The following is a 12,674-nucleotide window of genomic DNA, read 5'->3' on the forward strand; positions in this document are numbered from 1 at the left end:
GCACACTGTGCACAGTGGAGAACAGCTGGACGCACACAGATGTGCAGCAGTGTGTGTTCCTGCTGGCAGACAGCTGTGAACAACAACATGAATCTGTCTGTGAGAGTCCAGTCACAGGTTGAGCTTCAGTGTGAGACTCTCTCCTTCCTCCTGGGTGATAAGAAGACGGTTTCATCTGGGAACGACCTCGGGCAGCACTGCTGCGTTATCTTGTTGAGATGTTGGGAAGGCCTCCAAACATGATCCACCCACGAGGCCGAAGAGCACGAAGGGGAAGGAAACGTTTATCAAAGCAGAAAAACAAAACGCCATCCTGAGAGTGCAGCCATAACTCTCCCTGTGTGAGAAGATCCTGCTCAGCTGTTGCTTAGCAGCCGTGTTTACTCTGGCATGGAAACCAGAAACTGGGCTGTGAGCTGGACTCTGACAAACAGCAGCAGCAGCGTCACCATCAGGTTTCCATAGTGCCGCAGAAGCACAACACCTAAAGTCTACCTGGAGGTGGTGCAGATTGTTTCTGTTGTTCAGCACGTGAGCTGGAAGTGTGGTAACTTTAACCTCAAGCATCAGTTGAGTCAGAGCAGCTGTGCCTCCTCCTCCATGCCCATCAGGAAACAGAATGCACATCTGTCTTCCTGTCCTTCAGACAACTCTCCTCTGTTTGGCGTCCTATACTATATGTGCTGTTTGCTTTATCTCTTTAAGGAAGGATGAAAGAAATAAAAAAGAAACTTTTTCTCATGATGGGTTAGCTGTGGAAATATCCACCAGTTACACTCCAGTGGATGCTCAGAAAACAGCTGAGGGTTATTATCCACCAGCCTTCTTCTAGTAGCTGACCTGCTGCTGAAATCTTGAAAATCTCATTTGCACAAAATTGTCTGTCATCTATGATCCAATCAGCTTCAGTTTCTTCTGTCGTGTGACATCATCGAACCTGACAAATCTCAAGATCTGATGACAATAAACATGAAACTGATTAAGAGTTAGTGTGAAATATTTAGAAACTTTGTGACAGGACAGAGAAACTATTTTACGCTGATTATTCTTGCAGAAGTGTCCTTCACTGAGTATCCAAGCAGTCACAATAAGGGAGACATGTGTCCATGTTTGTGTCCTCGCTTCACGCCTCCACACAGATAAAGACCTGATTATAGTTTCCAGTCTGCTGGTCTCCAGGTGACATAGGCTCCATTAACAGAGTGAGAGGGTCTCTGCAGACACCCACAGGCTCAGCGTCATGACCACACTCGCCCTTAATGCTGCTCACATGTGCAAAAGCTGTTTCTTCATCCTGCAGCTCCAAAGAGCTTTGCACAGCGCAGCCGAAACCAGCAGCAGGTAGTTATTCAGTCTTATATTGAAATCATCACCTGGTGTTTCATTTTTATTATTCTGGTTAAATAACAGAATTCTTCTTAAATTATTACATTTGTACACATCTGTGGAAATGTCTCTGGACTCTCCTCAGCAGTAGATTTACAGCTTTAAACAGAGAAACATTTATTTCCCCAGAGATTGTTAAAATAAATCCTTATTATTATCTATGGTTCCCATGGTAACAACCTTCACCTCTAAGGGTTGAATAAATGTCTTGGATCCGATCTTTAGAGATAAACACTCAGTCCCCACCAAATGAATGTAACAGAGAAATAAATGGATGACTAAATGAAACTGAACTGAAGCTGTGCTGACACACTGAGGACAGACTGGACTCTGCATGCTGCGTTTACTGTCTGCTCAGGAAAGCAGAGCACCGCTGCACACAGAAGGGTTACTGTCTGCTGTATTCATCACAAAACACTTCTATCAAAATAATTTCATTGTTCAGTTTATTTCAAATGTTTTTATATTATCATTTCACAATAACCATTTACTGGCTCTTAAAAATTAAGAAATATAGCTGCAGTTTGAAATCAGATCATACTTATTTTATCAGACATTTGAATGTATTTGTCATGTTTTAAATTATAAACAACACTTCTTTAAAAAGGTCCCAGTCAGCTTTCAGAGAGCTCAGGCTGAGTCTGTGCAGCTGAACATGGCAGACTGCCACAGATCACCTCTGAGGAAAGACGAGGTCGTTCAGCTTCCTCGTAGTTTCACACCTGTTGATGAACTTTGTGTCGGCCAAAGTTCATCAACAGGTGTGAACCTAGAAATGTGAACCTTCAAGTCACTGACAGCTGATTATAGCGTGTCCTGGTGCTCTTCTGTGATTCAGTGTGTGCAGCCAAACATGATGGCAGACTGCCACAGATCACTTCTGAGGAAAGAGGAGGCGTTCAGCTTCCTCATAGTTTCACACCTGCATGAAGCAGCCTCACCCTGACAGCTTCAAATCACTGTCAGCTGATCACTTCCTGTCCTGTGATTGGCTGAGCTTCAGGCCTTCTCTCAGTCAAACTGGAAACAGGGATTGAGACAGTGTGAGGGTTTGTGGAGTGCCACAGTGCTGTAATGAATACTGTAGTGGAAGAAGTTCTTTCACACTCATCCTGGAGCTGCTTTATGTCCATGATCTGCATGGAAACACATCTATGGAGAGGAAATCCAGCTGCTGAGGGTCACATCTGCATCATTGTAGCTACAGTGGATGTTTCAGTGTCAGGACTGAAGGCGGAGCTTTGTGCGTGTCAGGGTGAGGCCGCAGCAGCCGCCTCCAACCGGAGCGCTCGGGCGTGAAACTACGAGGAAAGCCGACGTCCTCCTCTTTCCTCAGAAGTGATCTGTGGCCGGCCGGACTTCATTCCACAGATGTGCTTTAACAAAGTGTGAAGCTGAACTCTGAGCTGTGACAGTGTGAGCAGTGTGAGAGTGTCAGTAGATGATCAGCAGAGGAAAGTGAAGCTGCTGTGAGCTGATGTCCTGAAGGGCTTTGAAAGAGTCTCTGAGTTTGACAGGAACATGAAGATGTTTGTGGTGTTTGTGATCCTCCTGCACGGTAAGTACACCTTCCTCTCTCTGCTCTCATCATCAGCTTTTCTTTCCTCTCTCTCTCTTTAATGTGTTGAAGTGCAGCAGGAGGAGATCGTGCAGGTTTGATGTGTGGGGGACAGTCCTGTCCCCCGTGTTTAAGGACGGACGGACGTACGGACGTAGGGACGTCCTTCAGTCAGTCAGTCAGTCAGTCAGTCGTCCAGCCAGCCAGCCATTTCCTACCTCTGTTCTGTTTGTTCACTGAATTGGCAATAAACACCAACCTTCACCTAACTATCCACGAGTCCTGCGTTTGGGTCACTTCCTCGCCTCCACTCAGCAACCCCTGATAGTTTCTGGCGCTTGGGTTCTTGGTTATTCTTTCATCATAGTTAGTGTGTTTCAGTTGAGTTCAGTTTTCTTCAGTTTAGTGAGTTTTTTGATCAGGCTGGCTGGCTGGCTGGCTGAACGCAGGCGGAAACGACAACATGACATCAATGACACAACAGAGAACTGGTGAAACCGAGGAACTTAAATACACAGGTTGAATGATGACAATGATTGGAAACAGGTGAGTACAGGGCTGAACATAATCTGACTAATGACACGAGAGACAAGCTGACACGGGGAAAAACAGGAAGTGAAAGCATTGATGTGGCAACATAACCTAAATGTGACAAAACTGAAAACACTGGGTCACCGACCCAGGAACCCTGACAGAAACTAAACCTCCTAATAACATCTCAAAAGCACAAAACCCCAAATAACCCACTTGGAGAATGAAATTTAACTTAGAATATCATGGACAAATAGTCCAAAACATAAACATGACACTACTTTTTTCATTCCCCAGGTGTTTATACCCAACTATAGCGTGTCATTACTGTGTCGTGTCAAGTTACTTGAAAAAAGTAATCAGTAACTGATTACTGATTACTTCCCCAAAAAAGTAGTCCTGTTACTTTACTGATTACTTATTTTCAAAAGTAATTTGTTACTTAGTTACTTAGTTACTTTTTAAAAACACAATTTACATCCTGAATAGGTGATAAAGCGATAGATCTTTCAGCCCAATTCTACTTTTTCTGCATAATCCATCATACAAAGTGTAATCAAAAGGAAAAGTCTCTTTTTAAAACTTGTTTTATTAGTTTTAATCTTTTAACTTTATGCATCAAGCAAAAATTTAATTATATGCAACATTCTCTGACTGGAAGAAATTTGTTTAATATTTAAACCTATTTTCTGCACATTCCAGCTCATAAAATAAAATATTTTGTGTGTTTACACTCGGTCATTCAAATAGAGGCAAGTAAAACACAGCAGAAAATAAATAAAATCAAAGACTCAGCGGTCCTGTTTCTCTATTTTCACCTGTAAAGCAGGAGTGGGGTAGGCGGAGGTTTACCCTGGTGCAGGTGTGCAGCGGTCAGTGGAAGAATCCGTGAGTTTCTCTGTGAGTTTCCCATTACAGTGGGGCAAAAAAGTATTTAGTCAGCCACCGATTGTGCAAGTTCCCCCACTTAAAATGATGACAGAGGTCAGTAATTTGCACCAGAGGTACACTTCAACTGTGAGAGACAGAATGTGAAAAAAAAATCCATGAATTCACATGGTAGGATTTGTAAAGAATTTATTCGTAAATCAGGGTGGAAAATAAGTATTTGGTCAATAACAAAAATACAACTCAATACTTTGTAACATAACCTTTGTTGGCAATAACAGAGGTCAAACGTTTACTATAGGTCTTTACCAGGTTTGCACACACAGTAGCTGGTATTTTGGCCCATTCCTCCATGCAGATCTTCTCAAGAGCAGTGATGTTTTGGGGCTGTCGCCGAGCAACACGGACTTTCAACTCCCGCCACAGATTTTCTATGGGGTTGAGGTCTGGAGACTGGCTAGGCCACTCCAGGACTTTCAAATGCTTCTTACGGAGCCACTCCTTTGTTGCCCGGGCGGTGTGTTTTGGATCATTGTCATGTTGGAAGACCCAGCCTCGTTTCATCTTCAAAGTTCTCACTGATGGAAGGAGGTTTTGGCTCAAAATCTCACGATACTTGGCCCCATTCATTCTGTCCTTAACACGGATCAGTCGTCCTGTCCCCTTGGCAGAAAAACAGCCCCATAGCATGATGTTTCCACCCCCATGCTTCACAGTAGGTATGGTGTTCTTGGGATGCAACTCAGTATTCTTCTTCCTCCAAACACGACGAGTTGAGTTTATACCAAAAAGTTCTACTTTGGTTTCATCTGACCACATGACATTCTCCCAATCCTCTGCTGTATCATCCATGTGCTCTCTGGCAAACTTCAGACAGGCCTGGACATGCACTGGCTTCAGCAGTGGAACACGTCTGGCACTGCGGGATTTGATTCCCTGCCGTTGTAGTGTGTTACTGATGGTGACCTTTGTTACTTTGGTCCCAGCTCTCTGCAGGTCATTCACCAGGTCCCCCCGTGTGGTTCTGGGATCTTTGCTCACCGTTCTCATGATCATTTTGACCCCACAGGATGAGATCTTGCGTGGAGCCCCAGATTGAGGGAGATTATCAGTGGTCTTGTATGTCTTCCATTTTCTGATGATTGCTCCCACAGTTGATTTTTTCACACCAAGCTGCTGCCTATTGTAGATTCACTCTTCCCAGTCTGGTGCAGGTCTACAATTCTTTTCCTGGTGTCCTTCAAAAGCTCTTTGGTCTTGGCCATGGCGGAGTTTGGAGTCTGACTGGTTGAGGCTGTGGACAGGTGTCTTTTATACAGATGATGAGGTCAAACAGGTGCCATTCATACAGATAACAAGTGGGGGACAGAAAAGCTTCTTACAGAAGACGTTACAGGTCTGTGAGAGCCAGGGATTTTCCTTGTTTGAGGTGACCAAATACTTATTTTCCACCCTGATTTACGAATAAATTCTTTACAAATCCTACCATGTGAATTTATGGATTTTTTTTTCACATTCTGTCTCTCACAGTTGAAGTGTACCTCTGGTGCAAATTACTGACCTCTGTCATCATTTTAAGTGGGGGAACTTGCACAATCGGTGGCTGACTAAATACTTTTTTGCCCCACTGTATGTCGTAGCGCACTCTGTTCTTGCTCGGAAGTTTAGGGGTTTTTTCGTTGTAAAACGAAGTTTTCTTCCCACGCACAACGGACGCTAATGTGTTTTGTCACTTTTTATGGAATCAAACTCAAAGTAAGGTCTGTACTTCCACGCTTTAAATGCTGCACGCTAATACTCTCTCCGCACTCGATATATTATTCATTGTTAATCTGCACACAGCTGTTGTCACGAACGTCGCACTCGCTTACGTCACTGTCATGAGACATTCTCGCAAAAAAATCATGGTTTTAGTAACGCAGCGTGCTTATGGGAAAGTAACGGTAATCTAATTACCATTTTTGCAATAGTAATCCCTTACTTTACTCGTTACTTGAAAAACGTAATCTGATTACAGGAATGCGTTACAAGTAACGTACACCTATCTGAAATAACCCTGACATATTACAAAACAATAATATGATTAATTTCCCAGAATGGAGTTGTAAAGGAATCAAATACTTAGAACATATACTAGAAGGAACAGAATTTATTGCATTTGACAGACTAGTTACACAATATGGGATCAACAAGAAAAGATTTTTAGAATATCAACAAATTAAATCCATAGTAAAAAAGAAATTTAACCTCAGTCAAGTTGAATTACCACCACCAAGTGTGGTACATTTTCTTACTCTTAAATCCCCCAAATTATTATCTAAAATATACAGAACACTTTCTAAAATAGATGAATCAATATCCCTTCCTATTGCAAAATGGGAAGCAGATTTATCAGTCAGCTTAGACCAAAACGTCTGGTCTCAGATTTGCTTAATAACCTTTAAATTGATTAAAAATCCCAGTCTGCAATTAATACAATACAAAATACTACATAGAGTGCACTATACAGGTCATCGGATGTTCAAGATGGGCTTTACATCCGCCAACAACTGCTCACACTGTCAAGGCAATACACCAGACAATTACATCCACGCTCTTTGGTTCTGTCCACCAGTGCAGAAGTTTTGGCACGAGATATGTGAAGACTTATCAAAGTGTCTGAAATGTAAAATTCCAACCTCCCCTTTAGTATGCTTGTTGGGAAATTTGGATGATGTCACTACAGAAACTAATACAGTCCACAAGGTTTTTACTGCCCTATGCATCGCCAAGAAAACGGTCCTCATGAACTGGAAAAATAAAAATAATCTTAATTCTAGCCAATATAGAAACCATCTAATAGATCACATTAGTCTCGATATAGCCTCTGCCACCACATTAGATCAATTCCTCTGGGCTCCTTTGATCGGCTCCATCACCTAGCGGGGGTAGGGGGTCGTGGTTTGGTCCCGCCTTAGCTATTGTGGTTGATGTGGAGGTTGGGACGGGCTTAGGGCACCTGGAGGACCCCTAGAGACGTTATCCCTGGAGGGCTTAACCTGGGGGTTGTGTTCATAACCTGGTTAGTGGCTCTGGTCGCTCTTAGAGGTTGTTCTCCTCGTGGCTGCGTGCAGCGGGGCTGGAGGATGGTCTGTGCTGGCGAGCGTAGGTTACTGGCCTGGTGGCCTGGCTGCCCCTGAGTGGATCTGGGGCGGGCGTGGGGGTTTGGGGTTCGGGGGTGCTTCGCCTCCGTGCTGAGGCTCTGGCTGGGCCTTGGGGGCTTCGGTCCTCGTCAGTGTGTCACCGAGGTTGTGGGCGGGTGGGTGCACGGGGGCTCAGCCCTGGCGCAGGGGGCCTCTTGTGCATCGGCCTAACTGTGGGGCTCTTCAACTGGCAGGGAGCTTCCTCCATCCTTGCAGGAGTCCACTCTGCAGGTGGGGGAGAGACATAGGAGAGGTGGAGAATAAACTTAACCTGTTGTCTTGTGTAGTCTGGGAGATGATTGAATGTTGGGGTGGGTACAGTTTCCTCTGCGGTGGGGTGGGGTCCTGTGGGGCTTGGCGGTGCTGCTGCCGTAGGCCCCGGTCTGGATGGGCCTGGGCTCCCTTGCCTTGGTGGATACCAAAGGACGGGGGTGCATATTGGGGTCAGCGGGGGAGCTGGCCCTAGGGAGGGGCATCCTCCCCTCCCTTCTTTTCCTCCCCATCCCTGGCTACTTCCCTCTTCCCGCTCCACCACATGGCGGGTGCGGGTGTGTCACCAGAGTGTAGGGGAGACTGTTCCCCCCCCCCCCCCCCCCCCCCGTCTTCTTCTGGCCACCTGTGCCTCAATTTTATCTCACAACTTAGACATCCACATTACCTACACTCTCATAACACACACATATATATATATATAGGGCCTTGAGGGTGGGCACGTTAACGGTGTCCAGTAGACGGTCTGTGTATTCAACCCCACCTCTGGCGCCGGTGCCCACCTCTCAATTTTAAATCCATGTTGACATTGAGGGTTCTCAGGAGGGGCCGTGCTAACACCTGCTGTTCTCTGGCAGCAGCACCATGCTCTCCCTTCTTTAAAATGCACTTTAAAGCAACACGCAGCAACACTACACATGAGCGGGAGGAGGAAGGTATGGGGTCTTAACACCCCCCCGTTCTCTACTAGCCATCGGGGCGGGGGGGCGGGGAGGAGCCTGGGACAGTCTGCTTGCCTCCACCCCGGAGGGAAGGGTAACATCTCTTGGGTCTGGGTGCCGTTTCCCCCTCTGGGGGCGAGGGTACCTGGACCTGGGGTATAGAGTATGTTTGGGGAGTGTGATTGTGTGTACATGTCCATTTATGTTTATCCCTATGTTGGGTGAGTGCTGAGTGTTTGTATATGTGTGCATGAGGGTGGGAATGCATGTCTGTGTCTGTGTGTGCCTGTTTGTCTGTGTCTATATGTCAGGTCGGGTCTTAGACTCCACCTCTCTGGGAACTCCCAGGCCCTCCAAGTGTGGAGGCCTATCTCCCCTCACCACACACACACACACACCAGATATATGATCAGATATATGTGGTTTATTATCATTTGCAGACCAGCAGGTGGAGGTGAAGGTGGAGGAAGGCTCATACTCCGTCATCCTGCCCTGCAAAACAAAACCTGACCTGCCCAAGGACACCACAGTGGAGTGGACGAGATTTGACAGAGAAATCTTGATGGTCCATGTGTATCCAAACAGGAGTGACCACCTTAAGAACCAGGACGACCTTTACTGTGGTCGCACGAAGATGAACGAAGACCTGCTGAGAACTGGAGACCTCAGTCTGACCCTGAAATACCCCACAGAGAGAGACGGTGGAGGATACATCTGCACCATCTACAGGGACAAAGACATCCTGAGACACAAAGTAGTGCTGCAGGTCAAAGGTCAGACATGGAGATACTACAGATGGTGCCACTTTGTTATGTCCCATACCAATATCAGAAATTTGGATATTTGCTGATACAGACATGAATCCGATACAGTCTTTAGTCATTAGAAAAACTGTTTTTCTATGTCGTGCTGCATTTTGTAAGTTCATACTCAGGTTTTAACAAACAAAACACATAAAACTAATCATGCAAAATACTTCAATTTTCAACAATACTGATCCTTTTATTTAAACTTTCAGCAGAACTTTAAATCTACACATTTAAAGTAATATTCAAAAAGTAATTTAAAATGCAGTTTATGCAGTTTTCAAAACTGGTTTGGTTATGAAAAAAACAAGTGCAATATCAGGACAAAGTGATGTTTATTTTCAACAACTTAAAACAAAACACGTTGTAACAGGACACTTTTATACTTATAGCTGAACGTAGTGGAAAGCAATGCAAATAAATGTAGACTCGGCTTCATGATGGATGCCAGTATTTCTCCCTGATATCTGATCCAGTAATTTAGGTCAGACCGATAATGACGCCATATATCCCTTCCCTAGTAGATAAAGGTCAGAGGTCATTTTTTATGTTTCTCCACAGAACCATTTCCAGCCTGGACAAAAGCCCTCCTGCTTCTCCTGCTTCTCCTGCTTCTTGTTCTCGTTGTTTCCGGAGGTCTCATATTTCATTTTCGTTACTATTTCATGTCAGGTGAGTGTCTCCCACTACACTACCCATAATGCATTTGTGTGGTTAATATTTGTCATTTGTTGACTTGGCATCAGTTACAAACAGCTGCTACAGAGAGCTGAAGAGAGTAAATGTTCCTCTTTGAGTTGTGCTCAGTCATGTGGTGGAGATCTTCAGATGTTCAGACACATGAGATCTTCATGGTTTCTGTGCTGATGTGTGTGAGACATGGCCAACTGTGGAGGCTCAGTCTGTCTGTTCTTCTGCTCTTCATCCAACATGTCTGCAGCACTTTACAGGACGCTGCAGACTAGTTACCAAAGAACGAGTCAGGAACACATCAGGAACAAACTGAGACACAATCTGACTGAGACTAGAAGACAAGGAGGGGACAGGGAGGTCATGTGACCATCACAGCTGCTGCTGACATCATCATGCTGTGCTTTGTTGTCCTCAAAGGTTACAAGGTGAAGGTGGATTCAGGGGTGGAGTCTGTCCAGCTGCCCTGCAAAACCACAGTTCGCCTGACTGAAGATGTTAAAGTGGAGTGGAAGGACAAATATGGGAAGGTCCACGTGTATGAGAACGGCTCTGACCAGCCTGAAGAACAGCTCCAGGTTTATAGAGACCGAACGGAGATGAAGAGAAAATGGCTGAAAACTGGAGACCTCAGTCTGACCCTGAAACATCCCAAAGACAGTGACACCTACACCTGCACCGTCTACAGCCGGCAGCAAAAGATTCTGATGAAGAAGGAAGTGGAGCTGAAAGTCAGAGGTCAGTTCTGTAGATACAGGTCAAAGGTCAGATTCATTGTAAGTATCAGTTGGCTAAACGCTCCTTCCTCCCCCCAATACACCACAATACAGCATAAGCTTTTTTTTCTGTCCATTTATAGTGAGTCACATCTGAGTCTCGATATTGGAACATAATTTAGAACTTTGTCTCACTTTTAGATTTCTTAATGAACTGGTTCTTATATAGCACTTTTCTATCTGAGCACTCAAAAACAAATGGCCTCATTCACTCATTAAAGTACTTTTTTCTAGACTTTTTCTATCAAACATTTACACAATTTCACATTCCAGCCACCTGACATGAGACTGGAGCAGATCAAACCAATCAAACCTTCAACCTTCCCATTAGCAGATGGCCTGCTCTATCCCCTGAGGCACCCCACGGATTTGTGGTGTCCCTGCCTCTCTTTCACTGGCTTTTGACCTCAAACTCTAACCACCATCTAACAGGATTATAACCACCATTAAAAATGAATACGGCAAGGCCACTAATGATACAGTTCACATGGAAGCATTAGACTCACAAAAATCAAAATTGCTTTCATTATGAGATTGCTTGCATACGAGGCAGGGCTGGAAACTAAACAGAACATGGTTGGAGAGCTTCCATTTATTAGACAGCACACCAAGAGAGTCAAACAGACCCAAGAACAGGACTCAGGCAGACAATGATCACATGTGGAGACAAGTCAGGTTTGATACTCTCAGAACAAAATGGTCAGAGAGCAATAAATACAGAAGCTTTAATTATACTTCATACTGTGGATCGTCACACACTGAATGGAGAGAAATTACTGAGGACACATTTTCACACTTTATGACCTTGAAATTCCAACTTATTTACTTCATCTCATTAGTAAATGTGAATGAGATAAAGTTTGGTGGTCAGTGTTTATGTAAAATGATCTGAGTAGTTAAAAGTCAAAGAATCTAACAGATCTAACCAGTTTAAACAGGTGACTGTTGTCATGTTTATATTATTTGCTTTAACATAGTACAGTGTAGTCCCATCCTCCATGAGCTGTTTCTCTTGTTGAAGAGTATCATCACAAAAGGAGGTTCAGATGATGCGTCAAATGCCAACAAATAAAAATAAGAGCGTTTTCTTCATCATTATTCTGCCCTCGCACTTAACTAGGCAGACAGACAACCATCATCCCATGTAGAAAAACCACACAGTTGTTCCTTTCTGGTTGATTTATTTGACTGGATGCATAGCATGGCTTTGTTGAAATGCATGAATGGATGAATGGTAAAACTGTAAACAAACACAAAATATCCCGTGTGAGCTAACATAAGCAAACAATCTTATAATTAGAAGATGCTATGACCTGTTACTAGGGATGGGTATCGTTTAGGTTTTATCCGATACCGGTGCCAAACCGGTACTTTTGAAACGATGCCGGTGCTTAAACGGTGCCCAAACCGGTGCTTAAAGAATGGAAAACACAAAATTGGTCCAAAAACCTCTCATGTTCAGCTGTTTTTTTTGTAAAAAGATAACAATGTTAGTCTTTTCTGCAGGTATAGGGCATATATGGTATCACTCTGGGCTGGAAGCAGTGCTTAAACAATGGAAAAAACACAAACTTTGTCCAAAAACCTCTCATGTTTAGCCGTTTTCCACTTTTTCTTCGGTCATTTTAGCCTTTTTGGCCAGGGTGAAGGGAGTATCTGCCATCAAACAAGAAGACAGCCGCATGTAGCTATGATGGTGTTTGCTAGTTCACGTTACATGCATTAATTTAATAACGCGGTTAGCTTACTCAACGTAAATTACACACGAACAACATTAAGCTACTCACGCAGAGAAGAACGGCTGCTGCCATCATCATTTCTGCTACACTGGCAGGGCTAGGTTCATTGGATTTAAAGTGTGACCTCCTTTGACAGTATCAGCTTAAAGCACTTGTTGCAGCTGCTGAGTTTGCATCTTTTGCTGT

General features: G+C 44.2%; 2 protein-coding genes across 2 annotated transcripts in view; both read left to right on the forward strand.

The window, feature by feature from the left end:
* The window catches only part of LOC148103150 (butyrophilin-like protein 2), a 67,169-nt gene that overhangs the window by 43,715 nt on the left and 10,780 nt on the right, over positions 1-12,674 (forward strand). The window contains exon 7 of the mRNA XM_087838494.1: positions 10,394-10,711. Within this exon, the coding sequence (XP_087694620.1) occupies positions 10,394-10,711 (318 nt within the window). The remainder of the gene's footprint in view (positions 1-10,393; positions 10,712-12,674) is intronic.
* On the forward strand, positions 646-10,342 carry LOC148103153 (uncharacterized). The gene is made up of 4 exons (XM_087839452.1): positions 646-1,341; positions 8,918-9,250; positions 9,845-9,955; positions 10,224-10,342. The coding sequence occupies exons 1-4, from the start codon at positions 1,260-1,262 to the stop codon at positions 10,340-10,342; spliced, it is 645 nt and encodes a 214-aa protein (XP_087695578.1). The 5' UTR covers positions 646-1,259.

This window comes from Neolamprologus brichardi, chromosome 3, assembly GCF_056152115.1.
Source record: "Neolamprologus brichardi isolate AB-2024 chromosome 3, ASM5615211v1, whole genome shotgun sequence".
NCBI lineage: Eukaryota > Metazoa > Chordata > Actinopteri > Cichliformes > Cichlidae > Neolamprologus > Neolamprologus brichardi.